General features: G+C 55.8%; 1 protein-coding gene across 1 annotated transcript; it reads left to right on the forward strand.

The window, feature by feature from the left end:
* The first annotated feature begins 3,483 nt into the window (after positions 1-3,483).
* Positions 3,484-4,008, forward strand: TMEM275 (transmembrane protein 275). The gene has a single exon (XM_028123271.1). The coding sequence runs from the start codon at positions 3,484-3,486 to the stop codon at positions 4,006-4,008; it is 525 nt and encodes a 174-aa protein (XP_027979072.1).
* The last annotated feature ends 16,359 nt before the right edge of the window (positions 4,009-20,367 follow it).

Consider the following 20,367-nt stretch of genomic DNA (forward strand, 5'->3'; position numbering starts at 1 on the left):
ACATCTCTGTACCTTCCCATAAGCGGAAATTCTGGTGTAGGGGAAACATGGGCTTTTCAGTCTGACAGACCTGGGTTTGAACCCCAGCTTTACTGGTTACAGCGGAGTAAACCAGGGCAAGTTCCTTCCCCTCTGTGAGCCTTGGTTTCCTCACGGCATCCTGGGTTCAGGACTGCAGCCCGTCTCGGGGTTGTAGGAAAGACTGACTGTATTCGTGTAGGAAAAGTGCTTAGCACAGAGTCACTAGAGAGGGACCAGAACCCCTGGGCAGCAGGTGGCTTCTCAGGGGAGTGACCTAATCCCAACCCAAAACAGCCATATCACAGATCAATGTACCGTTTTTCAGAAACCATTTGATATTTTGACAGTAATTTCTGAGCAGTTTCCCATTTTCACGTCCACAAACCGCAGGTAGGTGAGCGAGACAGCAGGTTGAGGCGTTCAGAGACAACGACCCGGTTAAACCTTTCCCTGCATTCTGACTGCTGAGGCCCAGAGAGGGGCCCCACCTCCCAAGTTGCGCACCCAAACCAAAGTCGAGAGTCTTGGTCATCTGAGGCTTAGCCTCTAGTGTCTTCCTCTGCCCCAAAGTGCTTCCGGCCTAGACTCCCAAACAGAGACCACAAGGCCTCTCCTGCCAGAGGCAGGGCAGCAGGGAGGCTGACTGCTTGATCGGGGTCATGGGCCACTGAATGACAGTGGTCAGGGTCCTTCCTGGGGGAGGAAAGCATGGTTCTGGTCAGGCCTGGGCCACAGACTCCCTCCCTGAGCTTTCTCATTCCAAGCCTCAGTTTCCCCCATCCATAGAGGAAGAGATTGAACTAGGTGATTTCTACCAGCTCAGCAGCCTGGCGTGCTCACTAAAGCGAAGGCGTGTTTTAGTCCCAACAACTTAAGATTCAGAGCCATGACCTTCTTCCTTCCTGCTCAGGCAGTGAGGTCGAGGGCTGGGCTTGGGATGAAGTAGAAAGGCTTGAAGGATTCGGGAAAGCAAGAGCATCATCTCAAAGGTTCCTGCTTCTGAAATTAAATACTCCAGAAGCCACAGAGCGGGCAAGTGCTGCACCATACAATTCATTGGCCAGAACCACTCACGTGGCCAATGATCACAAATGGGCCAGGAAGTGCAATCGTAACATGTGTTCAGAACAGGGAGACCCAAAAAGATCTGATGAACAGCACCAGTGACACCCCACCCCTGAGCCTGCCAGAGCATCTGCTGCAGGGCAGTACCCAGCGTTGCAACAGCCCCGGCTGGAGGGCTGCAGTACGCCCGAGGGAGATGGTGGCCCAAACTGAACTGCGGACCGCCCTTTGCACCACAGCTCCCAATCAGCCAGGGTGGACACACCCACCGGCCCTGAGCCTTATCCCTGCCTCGGGTGGGGACTCCGGGAGTAGTTTTATCCAGGAGCAGATAAGAATCATTCATTGGCAATTAGCCCTTGGAAGCTGAAGCTGTTGCTTAGTGCCTGTGTTGCGCTGAGTATGCTAAGCCAAGGAAAGAGAAAAGTGAGTTTACCTATCTGGAGAGATGCACACAACACGCCGGCCCCCTCTTCTGTTGTTGACATTTGAGCAGTGTAAATGCTGAATACAGGAGCTTATCTACAGGGCCTGAGGAGAGTTCCAGCTCCCGGCTCCAGCCGCTTCACCAGCATTTAGCAAACCTAGCCCGAGGCTAGGCTGAGAGCTCAGGCTGCAGGGCCTGGACACCAGGTTTCGAGTCCTGACACGGCCACGGCCACTCAGAGGTCTTGGGGGAATTTAGTTAATCTTTTTGTGCTTCAATATACTCATCTATAGAATGGGGATATAACAGAAATACCTAATCTCATGCTGTAAAAACTAAATTAGATGTTACTGCAAACCGAGAGGCCAGGCAAAGAAAGGCTGTCCCGAGTGAGGAATGTGCTGTCCCTCCCTGGCACTAGCCTTCGCTTTCACCCACCCAGTCATCAGACTCTCTCCGGCTCCACAGTGTGCAGGCTTTGGACGCTCAGGAAGGACAATCCAGGTCTCAGCCCTGAGGCTGAGCATGACCTGGGGGATAGATCAACTGTTCTGTTTCCAAACTCTGACGAGCCTCTCCAGATATGAGACCTTTTGGCCCCTTCTCTGGCAACCACCACAATGACAACATGGCTAACATTTATTGAATTCTCACTATGTTCTAGGCACTGTTCCAAGCACTTGATTCAGCTGAAAGCATTTAATTATCACTACACCCTATGAGATAGGTTCTGTTATAGGTGTTCACACCGAAGCACAGAGAGGCCACTTGTCCAGGTCATGCTCAGTTGCTCGTCTGGCAGGCTTTGCTCCCCGGTGGTACCACTACCCTATTACTCCTCTCTCCTGCCCACTCAGAGCCCTTTTCTGATGTTTTTTCCACAGTTCTAACACAGCTCCATAGCTATGATCTCATCCTTTGAGGGCCTTTATACCTGTGATTTCATGTTCTAGAACAGAATTCTCAGAAGTCATAAATCTCTAGATTCTAATTACATTACCCTTGTTTCTGCATGCACTCCCAGAGTTCTAGAATCCAGTGATAGATTCCAGAACCAGATATAACAGAGAATCCTAGAAGGGAATTCTAACGCCCAGTGATTGGGCTTTCAAGTCCAGGTTCAATAGTAGAATCCTGGGGGTGGGATGGGGGTAGGGTTGGAATCTAATACAAAGCCCAGTCTACAAAGGATCTTGGGTCTGCTCCAGCCTGTGTAGAGACTGTCCCTTCTCACTGGCCATCTGAAACCTCAGGGCTCCTTACTCTCACATGGCCACTCACTCCAGGGCTTCATCTGATGTTCAGAAAATTTAATGTCACTGCCGTGCCTACCAGAGCCTAGGGCGAGGACACCCAGGCCAGGCAGCAAGGTCATTAGGTCCTGGTCCTGACTCTTGGGTAAATTGCTAGACCTCTCTGGGCTTCAGTTTCCTGATCTGGACAAGGAGGGGCTTGAGCAGATGATTTCTAAGGCTTCTTCCACTTGGGGGATGGAGGAAGTTGTCTAAATTCAAGAGCTGATATCTGCCCTCTAATTAGGACTACTGATCAGGATGATTATCATTTGATGAGCACCTAGTCCCGTGCTGAACACCTTGCAGGCATTCACTCGCTTAATTTAATTCATGCAGGAAGGCTTCCTGGAGGAGAGGAGGTGGAGGAGCTGTGTCTGTCTGGAGCACTCGAGAGAGGATGGCCACCAGAGACCCCGGGGCCTGAGTGGGGAAACGCTGGGCAGACTCTTCCCATACAGGATGGGTTGTGCTTCCCTGAGGCAGAGGCAAGGGGCTGGCCAGGCACTGAACGTAGCCACAGAGCCGAGAGTGGTGGAAGCCGAATGCCCCGCTGACCGTCCCTCCCGCTCTGTGCCCGCAGGACGACGAGGACGACCGTGAGCTCGCGCCGCCGTGCGGGCGGGGCCAGGCCGGCGGCAGGACGGAGCCTGATGCGTGCCCGGCGGCCCCAGGCCCATGCCGCCCCCGGAGAAGAGCCGAGGCCCGGCGGCCCGGGCGCCCGCGAGCCGCGCTCGGGGCCGTCTGCCCGGACTGCCGTCGCCGGCGCTGTTCTGCGCCTGCGGCCTGTGCGTGCTGCTGGCGGGAGTGAACGTGACGCTGGTGGGCGCCTTCGCCTCCTTCCCGCCCCGGAGCAACGCGCCGCTCGTGGTGGGGCCGGCGCTGCTGGCGCTGGCGCTTGGCTGCTTCGCCGCCTGCTGCGCGTGTAGCCGCCGGGGCCCCGCGCCCGGTCCGCGCTCGGCTGCGGCCTGGGGCCCAGGCCGGGGCGGCGGCGGCGGGCCGGTGGCGCTGGAGATGGAGAGCAGCGAGCGCACGGCGCAGGACACCACGGCCGTGCAGCTCAGCCCTGCCGCCTCGGCCGCGTCCTCGGGCCGCTCCAGCCCCGGCCCCTTCGCCCTGGACGCCCCAGCGCCCGCAGCCGTCTACGTGCCGCGCTCCGAAGGAGTCCAGCTCAACCTGCCCCGGGAGCGCGTCGCCCCCTAGCGGAGCCGGTGCCGGGCCCTGACTCCCCGTCCGGGCGCCCTCCGTTCGGTGCCACTTAAGAAAAAAGAGGAGTGGGAGAGAGGAAGGAAAAGAAAAGAGAAAATGTTTCCATATGGGTCCGATGCTGGGCACAGGTGGCCTCATCTGTCCCACGTCTGGAACTTGTGGAAGGGAGAATGTGACAGGGAGGAGGCACACTCACCAAAGAAGGGAGCAGTGCCTTGGCCCTTTAAATGGGGTTGGCTGGGCCTTACTTTACCTCACTCCCCAGACTCGATGAAATGGGCCCCCCCCCCCGGACCTTCCATCCCTCACACAACCACCGCCACCACCCATGGCACGTGGGCACTGTGAACGGAGCCACTCTGAGAGGGTCGAACTCCCCAGCAAGGCCCCTGACCCCAGGGGTGGGGGGAAGCAGGGGCAGGGAGGAATGTCAGCCTGGGCTGTCTCCTGTCCCTACACACTGTGAAAGGCCACCAGCTTCCCCTTCTGCTCCTCCCTGCCCTCCTTGTCTCTACCCCCAACATGATCTTTTGGGATTAATGGGGGGAAGGGGTCCTGATTTGAGCCAGGGTAGTCTCCTAAGATAGAGCTGGGTTGAGCACCTCACTGACTGGTAGAGCAGGGGGAGCTGCAGGTGAAGCACAGACAGGGGTGAATGGTGAGCGCGGTCCTCCAACCAGGAAGGCCTCACTCAGTGTGATCTGCAGTGTGCCATCCCGATGTGCCTCACTCCTCAATAAAGCACCTTTTTTGAGTCAAGTCCTCTGTGATGGTGCAGCCCGGAGGGAGGGGCTGACTGCAGAGCTTTGGGCTGAGCACCCTTGATTCTGGGGGTCCTCCCAGCCCAGTGCTTCATCTGCCTAGCATCAGCCCCTCTTGGAGACGGGGAAGGGGACCCCAGGGGAGCAGAGCATGTGACTGTGAACATCCGTGGGAACAGGCGTGAGAGATTGGGGCCTGGATGAATATATGAGTGTGTCTGTGCGTGGGGTTGCCTGGCTACATGTATGAGATGGGGAGCGTGGGAGTGTTTGGGTGACACTGTCCGACATCACACATGAATGTGAGAGTGTGTGTGGGTGTGTGTGGTGGTGGTTAAGGGGTGAGTCACCTAGTGAGAAGGCTGAGAGAAGGGCTCCCCAGGGCTCTGCAAAGCCTATAGCTTTCTCCTGGCCTCCCTATGCTCTGCCCAGGCGGGCCGGGGCATCTGGTAGGGGGAGGGAAGCTGCCTCACAGGAAGAAGCAAGGTTCCTGGGGCCTGGGGCAGGGAGGGGTGGTACTGCAGTCCTGGGCCAGCCCCTCCTCTCACTGAAGGGCCCCAGAAAAGTGGGGTTCAGTGATGGTGGTGGACCCCTTGTTGGCCATGACACCCTGCCCATCCACCTTTGGCTTCATCGGCCTCCCTTTTTGTTTCCAGGGTGGGCTCTACTGCTCTTCTGGCCTGGTCTGGGACTTCCCACCAGCGCTGGGAAGGGCTGACCCCCTCTCTGTCTCTGACCCTTCCTTTCCTCTGACCGCCTCTCTGCCTCTGCCTCTCCTGCTCACTCCCTGCCCGCTGACTTGGAGAAGAGAGGATCTATCTCCATAGGTGCTAAGCAGGTCATCTCTATTAATTCACAGGGATCGATGCGCCCTAACCTTTGAAGCATCCAGCCCCTGGAGCTGATGACCTCTCTGCAGAGCACTTCCCCACCCCCACCATATGTGCACACGCGCGCATGTGTGTGCACGCGCACACACGCTCACACACCCACGCGCAAGGAAGGCTGCCTTCTTAGGCTTCAGTGCTATCTCGTCTCTTCTGGATCACTGGTCTGCAGCCTCACACGCCATCTGCTGCTGCCTTGGTAGAGCAGGAGGTGAGAGGGGCCACTGCTGATGCTGCCTCCGGAGGTGGCCTGAGCCACCCTCCTTAGGAGGAGGCACCCCAGATTCTAGCCCTGGTATACTAGGCCCAGCCCCAACCCCTCTCCCACCTGCTGGCAGAATTACATCACCAGGGCTCCTTCCTCTTCTCCCCGCCAAAGAAGACTTCCAGATCCTGTCTGGGAGTCTGGCTGCTGGGGTGGAAGAGTGAGCATGTGCTAAGCGCTCAAGGCAGTGGGCCACAGATGGATGGTGTGAGTGAATAGAATGGGGGATGCGCTCCCTGGAGTCTCCCTTCCACGGCCACCCCCAGCGGAAGGTCATCGTTTGTCCCATCTGTGCCCCCTTCCCCCCCCCCCCAGGCACACCAGGAGATAGTCTCCATACCCCAGGGTCCACTCTGCGATCACCCAGCCCTAGCAGCCCTCACCCCCCCACCCTCGTACCTTTCCAGGCCTGCTACTCCAGGGATCTCCTCCCCTCACACTCCTTCAGCCCTTCTAGGGCAGTCCACCCCTGAGGAGCCAGCGAGGCCTGGAAGCATCCCTCTCTCTCACACAGAGCTGGACTATTGCTGTGCTCCCACTCGTCTGCAGGCCCCTCTCAGGCAGGCTCCAGGGGGCTGGTCTGTAGAAAGTGAGGACACGACTCTGATAGCACTAGGCAGCAAGCTCTCTGCCCTCGAGGAATTTGAGCGAAGATGAGTGACTCCTGCAGGGACACTGCAGAGGGGCGCGGGGAGGAGGGCCATAGCCCCTACTCCCTCCCTGAGATTCTGAGAATTGAGTCGCCGGGGCCTGTCCTCAGAAGTCCAGGAGCTGCAGGGCAGAACACAAAGCTGGTCCATCTGAAAGGAGGGGTGCTTCCTGGGGCCTTCAGGGCTCAGGGGTGGTTAGGTGAGCCCCACTTCCCAGAGGGAATTCCTGATAGTGTGGGACGGGGGAGCCCACTAAGGAGCTGGGAACTCGGATCTCCTCCCTCTCTTCCATTGGAAGAAATGAGGGCAGCCACTTAGGACCATTTTTTACTAATTAATTAAACAATTCCTGAGCCCTGCTGTGTGTCCAGCACTGGGAATATAGCGGTGAGCAAGCAAGCTCTGACCGGGTTTGGGAGGGGCTTACATTCTACTTGGAGGAGACAGAAAATAAACAAGTACGTAAGTAAGTAAACAAGACAAAAAATATTAGCTAGTGGAAGTGCCATGCAGAAAATCACAATAACGGACTTGTTGAGTGGCTGTGGAGGTCTTCTCTGAGAGGTGACATTTAAGCTGAGCTCTGACTGACAAGAGTCAGCCATGCACAGGTCTAGGGCAAGAACATTTCAAACTCAGGAAATGGCCAGTGCTAAAGGCCTAAGGTGAGAATGAGCGTTGCCTCTGTGTGTCCGGTCAAGAAAGAAGGGCTGTAGGGACTGGGGTGGGAGATGCAGTTGGGGAGGGTAGGGAGGGGGCATGCTGCTCAACTCATGTACAGCTTAGTAAGCCAGGGCGCAGGGTTGGGCTTTTATTCTCAGTGAAGTGGAGCCACTGGAGGGTTTTAAGCAGAGAAGTGACGTGGTCTGATTTATGATTGTAGAGATCGCTCTGCCTGCTGTGTGGAAAATAGAGTGTTGAGGGGCAAGAGAGAAAACGGGGGGCAGGTTGGGAGGTTATTGCAGTGAGAGATGCTGGGGGCTGGGACTGGAGTGGTGGCTGGGAAGTGGACAGATTCTACACCCATTTTTGAGGTCTCCCTGTTGGGGAAGTTCAAGAGGAGTGAAAGAGAGAAATCTAGGAGGAACTTCTAGAATTTTGGTTTGAGCAGCTGGGCATAGATTGGGGCAAGAGCCAGGGCTGTGGTAAGATGAAAGGTCTGTTAACCCAGTGGAGCTGTCCTGAAGTTGCTGGAGACACAAGCCTGAGTTCCGGAAAAAGGATACGAATTTAAAAGCCACTGGCATATGGGTGGTGGGGAAGCCATGATGAGATGAGTCTAGATGAGGCAACTGAGGAGAGGTGAAGACAGAGAACTCAGAATCTAGAATAGTCTAGAATAGTCTAGAAACCTCTGGATCTAGAGGAGGGAAGGAAACCTGAGTTGCCGAGCTATGAATCTCACCCAAACTTCTGCTGATACAAGTGTCTTTCTGATGAGGTCTGTGGCCTAGGAGTTAGGGATTCGGGAGAAGTGGGTAGAATGTGAGCTCCAGAAGATTAGCAGTTCTGCTCTGCACTCAAGTACTCACCTGGCATTAGATATTTGTTGAATGACCGAATGAGTAAAAGGTGTGGATCTTATCCCACGGCTAAGACCAGAGGTCTCCGGGTATAGGGTATTATTAAGATGCCCACTCTGGGCAGAAAAGGAGAAAAATCTCCTTACGTGTGTGGGAGTTCCCCTGAACAGACCAATTCCTGTTTTCTGCTTCTTTGTGGGAGGTAGGGTGATACAGGAATATAAAGCTGGCTAGATGGGCAATGATGGATGTGCTTGAGGGCCAGGCTCCCAAAAGTAGGAAATGGCCCTATAGATTGGCTAAGCCTGAGGAAATCGGCACTGCTAAGGAGTGCCACCAGAGGGCACCCTGGGCACATGACAGGGGATAGAGTCCGCTCAGCCCAGCCAGGCTGCACAACTTTGCCTTTTCCCCTTGTGTGGGCCAATGGCCCGAGGAAGAGGGAGAGCAAGGAATTGGGCATATAAGAGGTAGGGGGTGTTAAGTCACCCAGATTTACTGACACTTCCAACCCTGAAACCTGACATTATAGCAGGAGGCCTGACTCCGGACAAAGACAGCCTTTATCAAGGTCACAGGTAAGTCCTGAGTCCGGTCGTAGACTGAACCTTCACCTTGATCTTAGACTGAGCCCTCACCTCAGTCCATACTGAGTCCTAACCTAAATCTGGTCACACTCTGAGCCTTGACCCTGCCTGGTTGCTACACTGAATCCTGATCCTGATCTTAGACTGAGTTCTGACTCAGTGCATTGACTAAACCCTGATCTTTTATCAAAGATTGAACCTTGACTTGGGCACAGACTGAGTCTTGATCATGGACATATATTAAGGCTTTATTCTTGTGACAGACTGAATCCTGACCCTGACCCATACACTGAGCCCTCAATCTGGTCCCAACCTGAACTCTGACCCTGATCCATACATTGAACCCTGACCCTGGACAAAGACTGAATTTTCATCCTGGTCACAGACTGAGTCAGGTTTCAACCCCAGAAGGAAATAACTCCTAGAAATACTTTTGAGGGTAAGAGAAGGAATTCTGGGTCTCTGAATGGTCCAGAAACTCCTGGACATTGGACCCCTGAGAGGCCAGGCAGAGAAAGGCTGTCCAGGCCATGAGCAAGGAAGGACAGCTGGGCCTTCTCCAGATACCCTTGGAGCTCTGGGTGGGGCCTTCCTGCCTGCTTGTGTGTCTGGGGGGCCCCCAGGCTGGGAGTTTCTTCCATCTGTACTTCTGACTCCCAAGGAATCTTGGGCAAGTCCCTTTTGTTGTCTACCCCTTGTTACCTTTCAGGGACAATGTAAGGAGAAGGTGTCCTTCCATGGACCAGGCCATGACTGAGGGCCGGCAGGGAGAGAAGCCCTTTCTTCACTCTGGGAGCACACTCTGGCTGGTCACTCCAAATAGGCAAAGAAAAAGTGAATCATGCTCAAGGTGGCACCAGCCAGGCCTCAGCCTCAAGTTGGCAGGGGCCTGTGAGCGTGAAGGAGGTGTGGGTTAGGAAGCAGAAGTCCCAGAGGTCCCTGTACCTTCCGGGGGTCTGTTGGGTGTGAGGGCTGGGAGGTGCACAAGGGACCACACACCTGTGCCCAGGGCACACGGACCAATTCAGTTTCGGCCCTACTCAGGGTTCAGCCCGGGCGCCTTGTCCTGCAGGCACAAGCTTGCCTCTACCAGGCCCCCTGGCCAGCTCACCTTGGGAGGCAGTGAGGGCAGGAGTGGGGGCCAAGCCAGGCAGGAGCCTGGGCGGGGGAGGGGACGGCTCTAGTCAAAAAACGCTGACGCCAAAGACAATGAGCTCTCCGAGGCTGAGGCAACTCATTTGGTCCCGGCCACGCTTTATTAAATTCTCATAAACCTGTCAGGGGGGACAGGGCTCGCTTCAGTTTACCTCATTAGCCCGACACAATGACAGTGGGGCGGGGGGGGGGGGGCAGAGGGAGGAGGCGGCAAGGGGAGGCCCTTGCTCAGTGCTGAGAACTGAGCCAGCCGGGAACATAATTGAATTAAGTGGCTTTTGTTAATGGTTTTTAAGACTCCGAAGTGTAAATAACATTTAGGGGCTTTCTTTTAATGGTACTGGGGTTTTAGAGAGCCAGGGAGCTTAGAAGAGGCCCAGCAGGTCCCTGCCCCTCTCCCCTACCCCAGGGGAGCCGGCAGGGGAGGCACTGAAGTTAGACTGGGAGGAGCGAGGGGAGGGGCCAGAGAAGGTTCGACAACTTCCTGGTGGGTCTTTGAACAGTGACGGGTGGTGGGTGATGTGAGCAGGGAGGGCAGAGAGGCCGGGGCGATGGACGGTGATGACCTGCCCAGGCTGGGATGTCACCGCTGGACGAAATGGCCAGGGAGATCCCTGGGGTGTTACTGGAGGCATGGCTTGGGAGTGTTCAGGGAACCAGGCCTCCTGGGGCACCCAGTGCTCATTCCTCACTGATGGGTCAAGGGACTCTTGAGGTTATGGGTCCCTGCTTATTGCCAGTGGGAGGGACTCCTCTTGGGAGGTGGTGAGTCCCTCATCACGGCACATGTGGGAAGGCTGTGCTGGTGGATTACACTAGACCCCAGGTCTCCTAAGGAAGACTGGACTTGAACTGAGCTATAAGAACCTGCACAGAGGGGTGGGGAGCTCACTTTTCTAGGGGCACAAGGAAGGGCCTGGGGAAGCTGCGTGCAAGGAAACAGACACATGGGCAGGTTGTTTTGGAACCCAAGCCCTGGCTTTCCTCAGTGACAGCATCCCCCTCCCCACAAATACAACCAGGTCCAGGACTTCCCTGGGCTGGAGGTAAAGGGCTTTGACAGGAGCTGTAGGTGGGATGGGGTAGGACTGGCCCTAGGCCAGCCCACAAAGGGTTAAGGCATTAATCGCCCTGCGTGTGACAAAGGGAAGTGAGTTTTCTGATCCAGAAAGGATCAGTCCCTGGGACGCCCCATCAGACCCTTCAGCGTGAAATTACACCCCAGCGGGGTGCCCCGCCCCCCCCCCCCCCCCCCGCAACTCCCCGCCTAGGCCTGGCACAGGATTAGGGTCTGGAGTCATCAGTTTAATAGATCCCACCTCGCCTCCCTATCCCCTCTCCCCCAGGAGCCTTCAGTCCTGCCTCCAGGCCTAGGCCAACCTCTTTACTCACCCACCGGCCACCTGGCTATGGATCAGTCTGGTCATTCTGGCCTCGCTCTTGTTCTGGTCATTCCATCAGTCTCCTTGGCTGAACTCTGACCCCACCCAAGCACTGAGCCTTGACCCCACTCCCTATTTTAGTTTCTTCATAACCCTCACTCAGCACCCCAGGTGTATTTGTTTCACTGATTATCTGGGCGTCGTCTGTTTCCCCACTGGCACTCGGGGCCTTTGGAGCAGAGCCAGTCTTGTTCAGCACTGTCTCCCCAGTGCCCTGGCCCTGTCTGGCCCATAGATGGTGCTCGGTAAAATGAGCTGACTGATGTGCCTCCCATCCACCTCACAGACTGGGCTGTGGTCCCTAAACTCTGGACATCAATACTCCAGGGGCAGAGGTAGGAGCTGAAGCCTGTGTGCCCGGCCAGGGCCACGGCTTCCGGAAGAGACAGGGGCCTAGCTTCAGCTCTTACGGACGCCAAGAGTGAGAGAGAGAAGGGAGAGGCCCTACGTGGCCAGAGGGTGCTCACTCATCCTTGGGTGCCATCCCTGTAGACCCTTGCAGCCACTTCCTTAGGCTGCTGCTAGGCCTTTGCCACACAAGTGCCTCTGAGCCCCACCTGCACCCACAGCTGGGCACACCCAGCATGGGGAGAGGTCCTGGATGGAACAGTTGAGGAAAATGACGGGGGCGGGGGGGGTTGATATCACACAGGAGAGAAACCCCAGCAAGACATTCAGAAACCAATGCTGTCCAAGGCAGTCAGGCAGCCCTTATAGACTACCCTCCAACCTTTACATGGGACACAGAGGTGTCCCAAAAAAGCCAGAGCTTGCCCCAGGCCACACGGCAAGGGCAGACAGGGATCAGGTTCCCGAGGTTCGAGGCAGAAGTTGTCCTTCACACCACAGCTCCAGTTCAATTTGACAAGAATGGTATTTAGGTTGAACACCAGCTCTGAGCCAGGCTTTGGGCCGTGCCAAGTCCTGCTCAGGGCGTTCTATCTGGATGTGGCCGGGAGGGCTTAAGAGAGGGAAGGGGCTTCCTCTGCCCTGGTGTAATCAGGCAAGGCCCCCGGAGAAGGTGGCTTGTGAATGTGTTCTAAACAACGAATAGGCTTTCCCCAGGAGGAATCAGCAGAGCAAACATGTGGGAAAGGGCACTGTGAGTGTGTGAGGTACCACATGGTTTAGTTGGACGTCCCAGAACAGGATGAATAGACATGCTCTATGGGCACAGCGCCCCCAACCCCACCCCAGGCCAGGCCTGTTGAGGAGGTGGCTGATTTCAGCTCAGTATGAAGAAGAACTTCACAATAGTCAGACCTGGTAATGAGCTTCCCATCCCTGCAGATTTGTGAGCAGGGGCTGGGTTTTGGTGACTCCTGCCCAATGGGACTGAACTAGAGACCCCTGCAGATGTCTATTCTCAGAACCTGCAGCAGGAATCTCCAGACCATCCCCAAGGCCAGTCCTCCAGCAGGCAACCTGCCACCCCCACCCTTGTCCATTCACTTGGGTTCAGCAGGATTCTGATGGCTGGAATGGGGGAGAAGGAGATGTGAAGGCAGGCAGAGAGATTCCTCTTCCAGCTACTCAGGGTCCTGCCTGTGTATCTGTAGCTTCCACCCAGCCCAGTCTAAGGGACTTTAGTCCAAGCCTGACTTAAAAACAGGACTAAGACCCCGAGTGGGACTTTTCCCATGTCCCACAGTCCGAGAGGCAGATGGGGGCCGCGCGGTCTTTCTCTAGGTGGCTTACAGAGGGCAGACTGAAGGTGAGCCTGAATGAGGGAAGCCTTTCAGGCCATCCTGTCCAAGCTGCCTCCAGGGGGCCTGGTGTGCTGGGGAGAGGCCCGGGGCTCTGAGGATGTCCTGTACCTTCCAAAAGAACTGAAACTCCCTTCCATCTGTCCCATGTTGTCAAGCATCCACCTCGGCCTGACCTAGATTCTTCCTGCGGTAATGGAGCTCCTGTTTTCTTGGAGTTCTCTCCTCCGAGAGAATCTTAAAGGAAAAACCAAAGAATCTCCTCCCCCCTGGCTGCCCAGCACCTCTGCATGGAGGCCAGCGGATGGATGGGGTGACCTGTGAAGGATCCAGACTTCCAGGGCTGCCAGGCTGCTCAGGTGGAGGTGGCGACAAAGAGCGGCTTTGTGCACAAACGCTCACACTCACACGCACCCGCACACGCCCCACACAAGCTCTTTCCAAGAACCGCTCTCCAAGCCCAGTTGCCAAGATAAAGGAGCCACTGGGCGGTCGGCCCCCAGGAGGAAATATCGCTCCTGTGGCCTTTGTTGTTCAAAGGGCTTTGCGAAATCTCCAGACTCCTCTTGGAACCGATCCCAGGCTGAGGTGGCGGTTTCCCCGCAGCTGGAGATGTAGGCAAGGACTTCGAGACCTCCCAGGCCTGGCAGGGGGAGGAGAGCCCCAGGGGGCCAGGCTTGGAGTCCTGAGCAGCATGGCAGCTTTAATCCTTCACTTCCATTCTTAGTTCACTCAATTCCCACAAGCCTGGGGGTAGGCAGAGATCTCCCCATTTTATAGTGATAAAACAGAGGTTCAGAGAAGCCTATGGTTTATTAAACAGCCCCACAGGGAATTAATGCTAGGAATGAAACTGACTTGGCCCCGGTCACAGACTTAGCTCAGCCCATTCAGAGCCGCAACTCTGACCTCTAATTGAGCTGTGACTTGCCCTAGACTGACTGAGCCCTGCCCCTCGCCTCGGCTGATCCCTGATCCCAGCTACACAGAGAGCTTTGACCCTGGCCCCTAACGGAACTACAGCCTACCCCAGATGGATCCCTGATCCCAGCATCAGATTCCCTCTCCTGTTAGCTGTAAACCTCATGAGGTCAGAGGTCTGTGCTCCTCATTCACCCCCCTACTTTACATTTCTATATGTGTGATTACTCGAATAATCTCTAATTTACCTATTAGGCTATATAGAGGGCCAAGGGGCTGAATCCATCTTGTTTGCCAGCACCTAGTATTGTAATAGCAATAAATAACAAGTATTTATTGAGCATCTACTAAATGTCAGGCTTTGTGCTAAGTGTTTTACAGATGCTATCTCATCTAATCCTCACAAAGAACCCTGAAGTAGGTGTTATCCTGAGTCCATTTTACAGATGAGGACACTGAGCCCCAAGGTCACACTAGGAGGGGGGATATTGAAGTACAGGATGCTCTTAGTAGTTCCCTCATCATCACATTCAGCTGCCTGGTGAGGGCTGGGGGCAGAGAGGGAAGCGTCAGCTGTGAAAGGAGGTGGGCAGGTACAAAGCGCTGAGAGCCTTCTGGAGACTGAGTTTCTGAAGCCACGGAAGGGCCAGGTGAGGGGCGCCTGGGTGGCTCAGTTAGTTAAGCATCTGACTCTTGATTTCAGCTCAGGTCATGATCTCATGGTGAGATGGAGCCCTGCACTGGGCTCTGTGCTCAGCAGGGAGTCTGCTTGGAGATTCTCTCCCTCTGCCCCTCCCCCAACTCTCTCTATCTCGCTCAAAAATAAATAAATAAATCTTTAAAAAAAAAAAAGTGGGGCAGCGGGTGAGTCGGACGGAGGGAGACTGTGATGAGGGAGCCAGACCTGCTATATGATTTGTGGAGTCCAGTGCAAAATGAAAGTGCGGGGCCCTTGTTTAAAAGTGAAGGATTTCAAGATGGCAATGTCAGAACATTCTAGGGCTTGAGGGCACAGGCCCATGAAGGCAGCCCTGGGAGGGAGGACGGTGGGTGAGGGTGGACGTGAGGCTCAGGGGACACGAGTGTCCGAGAAGCAGCTGGAGCCGAGCACGGACTCGCCCATGGGCATCGGGGCGGGATCCTCAGCAGGCGGGCAGCGTGGCCAGGGAGGCCCGCATGTAGAGGGGGGCTGGTGCCGCCCTCTGCGCGTTCAGGGGCGCCTGTCTGGGGTGTAAACTGAGAGGAAAGCACGCCTGGGGGTGGGGTGAGTGTGTGCGGAACATCCAAGCAACAGACTGTGGACTGTGGGTCTGAGGGCTTGTGTGGGAGGTGTGTCCAGGAGTAGGGGAGAGACAGACACCCTGCAATTGTGGAGTCCAGTCCAAGTCAGCATGTCCCGTGTGTATGAGAGAGAGGATGTGTGTCGGGGGCGGGGGTGAAGGAGGGAAAAGGTACGTGTGTAATTGTGGGTGTACGGGAGTGTGCGTGTGAACATATGCATATCCCCACCCACCCTCCTGGGCCCTGGTCTGTGCTGCCTTCCCTGTTGTGAGGGGCTCCGAGGTGAAGGTGTCCCCCAGCCCAGCTCCCAGGCCTTTGTGAGGCCAGAACCTCCCTGAGACATTCCAGCCTGCCCTAAGGGTGGGCAGGGCCACGGAGCTGCTTCCTAGGCTGCTGGGGTGATCCCGGGCCAGTGGTGTCAGGTTCCCGGGGCGGCCAGGCCCTCCCTCTGCAGCCCTCTGAGGGCCTTTGTTGGAAGTTCAGACAAACTTGTCAGGGGGGCGGGCAGGAGGCCACCTCCTAATCGGCTTTCCCAGAAGGGAGAGGAGAATGAGAGATTGGAAGTGGAGGGGGTGGCGCTCCAGTCCCCGAAGCTCTGTGGGAAAGAGGGGGGAGGGGTAGGCCTAGCCCTCCTGGCCCTAAAGGGGTCCATCCCCCACGACCTCTCAGAAGATTCTCTGTCCCCTGGGCCCCTGAGGGACTCAAAGAACACTGAGGCCAATGCGTAAGAAAAGGAAGATTGGGGGGGAAGCTTCAGGGAACCCCCCCACTGCCTTTCTCATGTCACCCACCACCGGCTGTCCCCACACCTGCTGCATGCCAGGCGCTCAGCCCCTCAGCCTCCTCCAAGGCTTTCTCCTCTTTACCTCATGTGAGCCTCCGGGGAAGCAGGCTGGACATAGTTAATGATCCGCATTTAACGGAAGAGGACACGGAGGACAAGAGAGGGGCAGTTATTTGCCTTAGTAAACAGCAAGCTGACAGTAGCTTGCCCCAACTCCATAATAGAATCTTCTTTTCTTCGTTGCATTTCCCTGAGGTCCCATCCTCAAAGTCACTCTGTGTGATCTCATGTAGCAACGAGGCTTCATTCGCCATGTCTCTGTTAACAACCACCAAGGTTAAGAGCGTGGATTCTGAGGTTAGCCAAGGTCACACCTTGGTTCACTTATGACTAGCTGCCTGGTCATGGGCAAGCATTGAACCTCTCTGTGCCTCAGTTTCCTCATCTATGAAATGGAGATAATAGTACCTACCGCGTAGAGTTGTATGAGGATTGGGGGACTGAATATCTGTAAAGTACCAGGCACAGGAAAAGTGCTATGTAGTATTTGTTAAATAAATTAAAGTCTAAGCAGTGCAAACAACTCCCCTCCTGAGCCCTGGTCCAGTACACTCCAACATCTTCCTTTGAATAAATAAATTAAAGGCTCCTCAACTGCCACAAACAAGGCCAGAATGGGCTCCGGCTCATTTCCTCACACGCACCCCAGCTCAAGTGTCTCCATCTACCACGTGGCCAAACGAGAGAGACTCAGGAGCACCCTTGACCCTTCCCGTGCCTGTAGTCACCACGGTAGTTCTTCCTACATTTCTCATCAAGCTGACCCCTTCTCCCCTGCCCTCTCCTCCCAGTCCACATGGATGCACCCTCCTCTCAGCAGCACACGACAACCGCCTCCCCTCTGGTCTCCCAGCCTCCTCATGAACCACCATAATACAAAAAGTCGGGGAGGATGGGTTTACTAAAATGCAGTCTGATCACCCCACTCCCCCGCTGGAAATAACTTTTAATGTCCCCCACGGCCCTTGGGGTGGAGTCCAAGCTCCCAGCCTCTCTTTCCATTCTCAGCCCCTGACTGCCCACCACCATCCTCAAGCCCCACCCAGACAGTCACCTTGCTCCTCCAGATTCAGGGGCTCACCCAGCCAGCTCAGTCCTGCAGCTCCATATGTGCCCCGCCTCTCCCAGGACCCCCTTCTCTCTTGCCTCCTGGTGAACACTGGACCTAGGAAGCACAGCTCAGAAGTCTTTCTCCCAAGGGAACTTCCTGGCCTCCCCAGGCTGAGCTAGGGACCTTTCTTCTGTCTTCCCAGAGCTCTCCATTTTTTGAACCCCAAATCACCCTGTGTTGTAACTGTCTTGAGAGCATGTTTTCCTCCTTCGTGTCTGTGTCCCCGGCCCCCAGCACAGGGACAGGCATAGGGCAGATGCTCGGGTAAGTGTTGAGTAGATGACGGATTCAAACTGCAGTATTCCCGGAGCACCTTCTACACCCGGGAACGTGTGTTCTATGGGGCTGAAGCATGGAGGAGGCACACAGTGGCTCAGGTCTGGGAGGAAGCAGTGGGAGATTTGGGGCAGACATTTGATCTGCCAGCCTCTTGTAGGGAGGTGGGAAGGCAAGGTGAAGGGGGGTGCCCCCCGCACCACCCTAATCCACAACCACACTGGGGAGAGAGGAATGCATCTCCTGGGGTCCGCAGTGACCAGGGAAGTAGGGAGGTCAGGGCCCTCCCAGGGTCCCCGTGGCCTGAGGCACCTGCCCCCTGGAAGCACGGCCGGCAGCTCCCTGCACACTATTAGAGCCTGCCGTGGTTCTACCAGGAAATCTCCAGAGGGGACTCTCACCACCCCCAAACCCCAGCCCTGAGACTGCACTCCTCCTTCTGGCTCAGGGGCCCTGTGCAGACACTCTGGAACCCCAGGGAAGGACCGTGAAGGCTGAGTAGGGAAGATGGCCTGTCATCTTTGCCGCAGAAATGCGCGCGCACACACACACGCACACACACATGCACATGCACACGCAGACACAGGAATTCATGGCACAGGTTCTCCTACATACATATAGACTTATAGGCTATAATCACACACACACACCCTGCTCACCCTGAGCTGGAAGGACCTTCATAAATCTCTAATCCATCCTGCCACCCAGAGCAGAAATCCCTTCTTCATTCTCTGCTTGTTCATCTCCGAGGACAAAGAGCTCACTCCCTCCAGAGGCCACCCATCCCACTGGAGAACAGCTCGGGCTTTAGGTCCAAATGTGCCTTCCTGTCATCCCCTTTTGGTCCTGGCTCCCTTGCTGTTTCCATGGAATCCCCGGCCTCTCTCCGCCCTACAGACCCATCATCCCAGGCTACCCTGCACACCCCCAGCTGCCCCTGCGCCCACCACCTGTGCTGTGGTCCAAGCAGCCCACAGAAGATGGGAGCCCCCCATCCCGGCTCCTCTGTTCCCCATGAACACTCCAGAGTGGCATAACAGCTACAGATGGAAAGGGCCACGGAGAGCCACGCGGCCAGCCTGCCCCCTCGCCGCTTCTCCCCCACCGGCCACAGCACTGGACAAGCAATAAGTAGACCTTGAGACAGCTGCTCGCTCAGCCCACTGCAGGCATCTCAGGGAACGAACCTGGACCAAGGGCTGTGCTGCTGGATTCTTTTATTAGCCAAGAAGGACAAAGAACAGATCACAACATCACAGGAAATCAGACAGACGGACGGATCACAGGACAGAGCGTCATGCTGCACTACGCAGGAGACAGAGCAGGGAGGGGGAAATTTGAGTCTTGTTTTTTTTCAACTAACAGAATAAATAAATACGGTACACAGTGTTTTTGCCATGGCCTGGCACGACCTGTAAGCACAAATGGTCACAAAACGGCTGGTGTGGAAAGCAGTCTGTCCAGCCCGCCAGCTGCAGAGTCGGGGTGGGGGCCCAGGCCCCTGGACCATGCTCTGGGGGGAGTGAAGAAGCAGGGAAACAGAGACCTCAGATAAGAGGCAGAGGTGAGGAAGGAGGCTTTCCTGGAAGGAACAGTCAGAGACAGAGGCTTGGGGTGAGCCAGCAGGCCTGGGGAAGGCCTCCATCTCAGGTGCAAGGGGCCCACCCCAAGCCCATACCCTCGGGCTCCTGTAGGAGACACGCAGTACACTCTCCTCTCGCTCTCTAGCTGCTTTCAGGAACTCAGGCTGGTCCCCTGAACTAGGTTGACATCCGCCCAGGGCCGGGGATCATGCACACTCTCCCTGCCTTCTCTGGGCTGGTACAATTGGCTCAATTGAATGAGGAAGTGTTGACAAAGATCTGAGGGAAGCTGGCTGAGCCTGAGGGGGCGCCTGGCTCCAGCGAGGGGAGAACATGGCTCCAGGGTGGACTTGCCCCTTAGGAGGTCAGGGGAGGCTTCCTGGAGGAGGTGGTGAGGTCCAGAGCTGTTGGATTCCAAGGCCCACTGACAGTCACCTGCATCCAGGGACTATGAGAAGCGTCCGTGCCCATGCCTGGTCTAGATGAAACTGTTTTCATTTCAGAAACAGATCTTCCTGGAACTGATCCCAGAAGACAAACCAAAAATCCCTTATGTCTAGAGTCTCCACACCCCTTCGGTCCTCCTGCCTAAGTCTCTTTTCTTCTGATGCTCCTGTGGCTGTTGGATTCACCTTCCAAATCCCAGATCCCAGATCCGGGTTCAACTCATCTCCCCTTCCCCCACCTGCCTGTCTTGGTGCTTGCCCCATCAGGGTGAGGTCTTTAGCCTGGATTCAAGGCCCTCAGCCCCACCTCTCATGAAACCAGGGCCCCCTGCCCCACCGTCCACCTAGTCTCACTCTATTGCCTTGTTCAAATAGATTTTCCTGGCCCAGGCTACCATCCCCCTCACTTTTTTCCCATCCAAAGCCTTCTCCATCGGCCCCAGCTCAGATAGACACCCCTCCACACCAAGGATGATGGGCATCAACTACTCTGCAAACCAATCCTACCTGGCACCAATAGACAGCCCCCTGCCCCTCAGCACTGGGAGAGGAGACACACATTAGGAATCTGTACCCTGGTTTCCAGATGTGGTTTCTCCAAGCAGGGGGTAGAGGGTTCAGTGGTGAGCCACAAAGGGTTGGGGATCATGACTTGGAATCTGTGCAAGCCACTTCCCTCCCCTTGCCCTGAACCCCTGACACTATGTGAAGGCACGGCGATGGGGCAACCACAGAGCCTGGCACTGTAGCTCAAGAAAATCAGGATCCAATCCAGATTTTCTCAACTAGAAGGGACCCATTCTATGTATTGGGACACTGAGGTCCAGAGACTGGCCGTGCCCATGCAGAGGCTTGTACCTGCACCACTCATTGCTTCACAGCAAGGCAATGGTAATTTTCAACTCAACCATTGTA

Source organism: Eumetopias jubatus, unplaced genomic scaffold, assembly GCF_037043125.1.
Source record: "Eumetopias jubatus isolate StellerSeaLion01/CBP00866 unplaced genomic scaffold, mEumJub1_p1.0 scaffold_4, whole genome shotgun sequence".
In the NCBI taxonomy this organism is placed as follows: Eukaryota; Metazoa; Chordata; class Mammalia; order Carnivora; family Otariidae; genus Eumetopias; species Eumetopias jubatus.

Coding starts and splice junctions, on each gene's coding strand:
- TMEM275 (XM_028123271.1), top strand. CDS start 3,484: ATGCCGCCCCCGGAGAAGAGCCGAGGCCCGGCGGCCCGGGCGCCCGCG.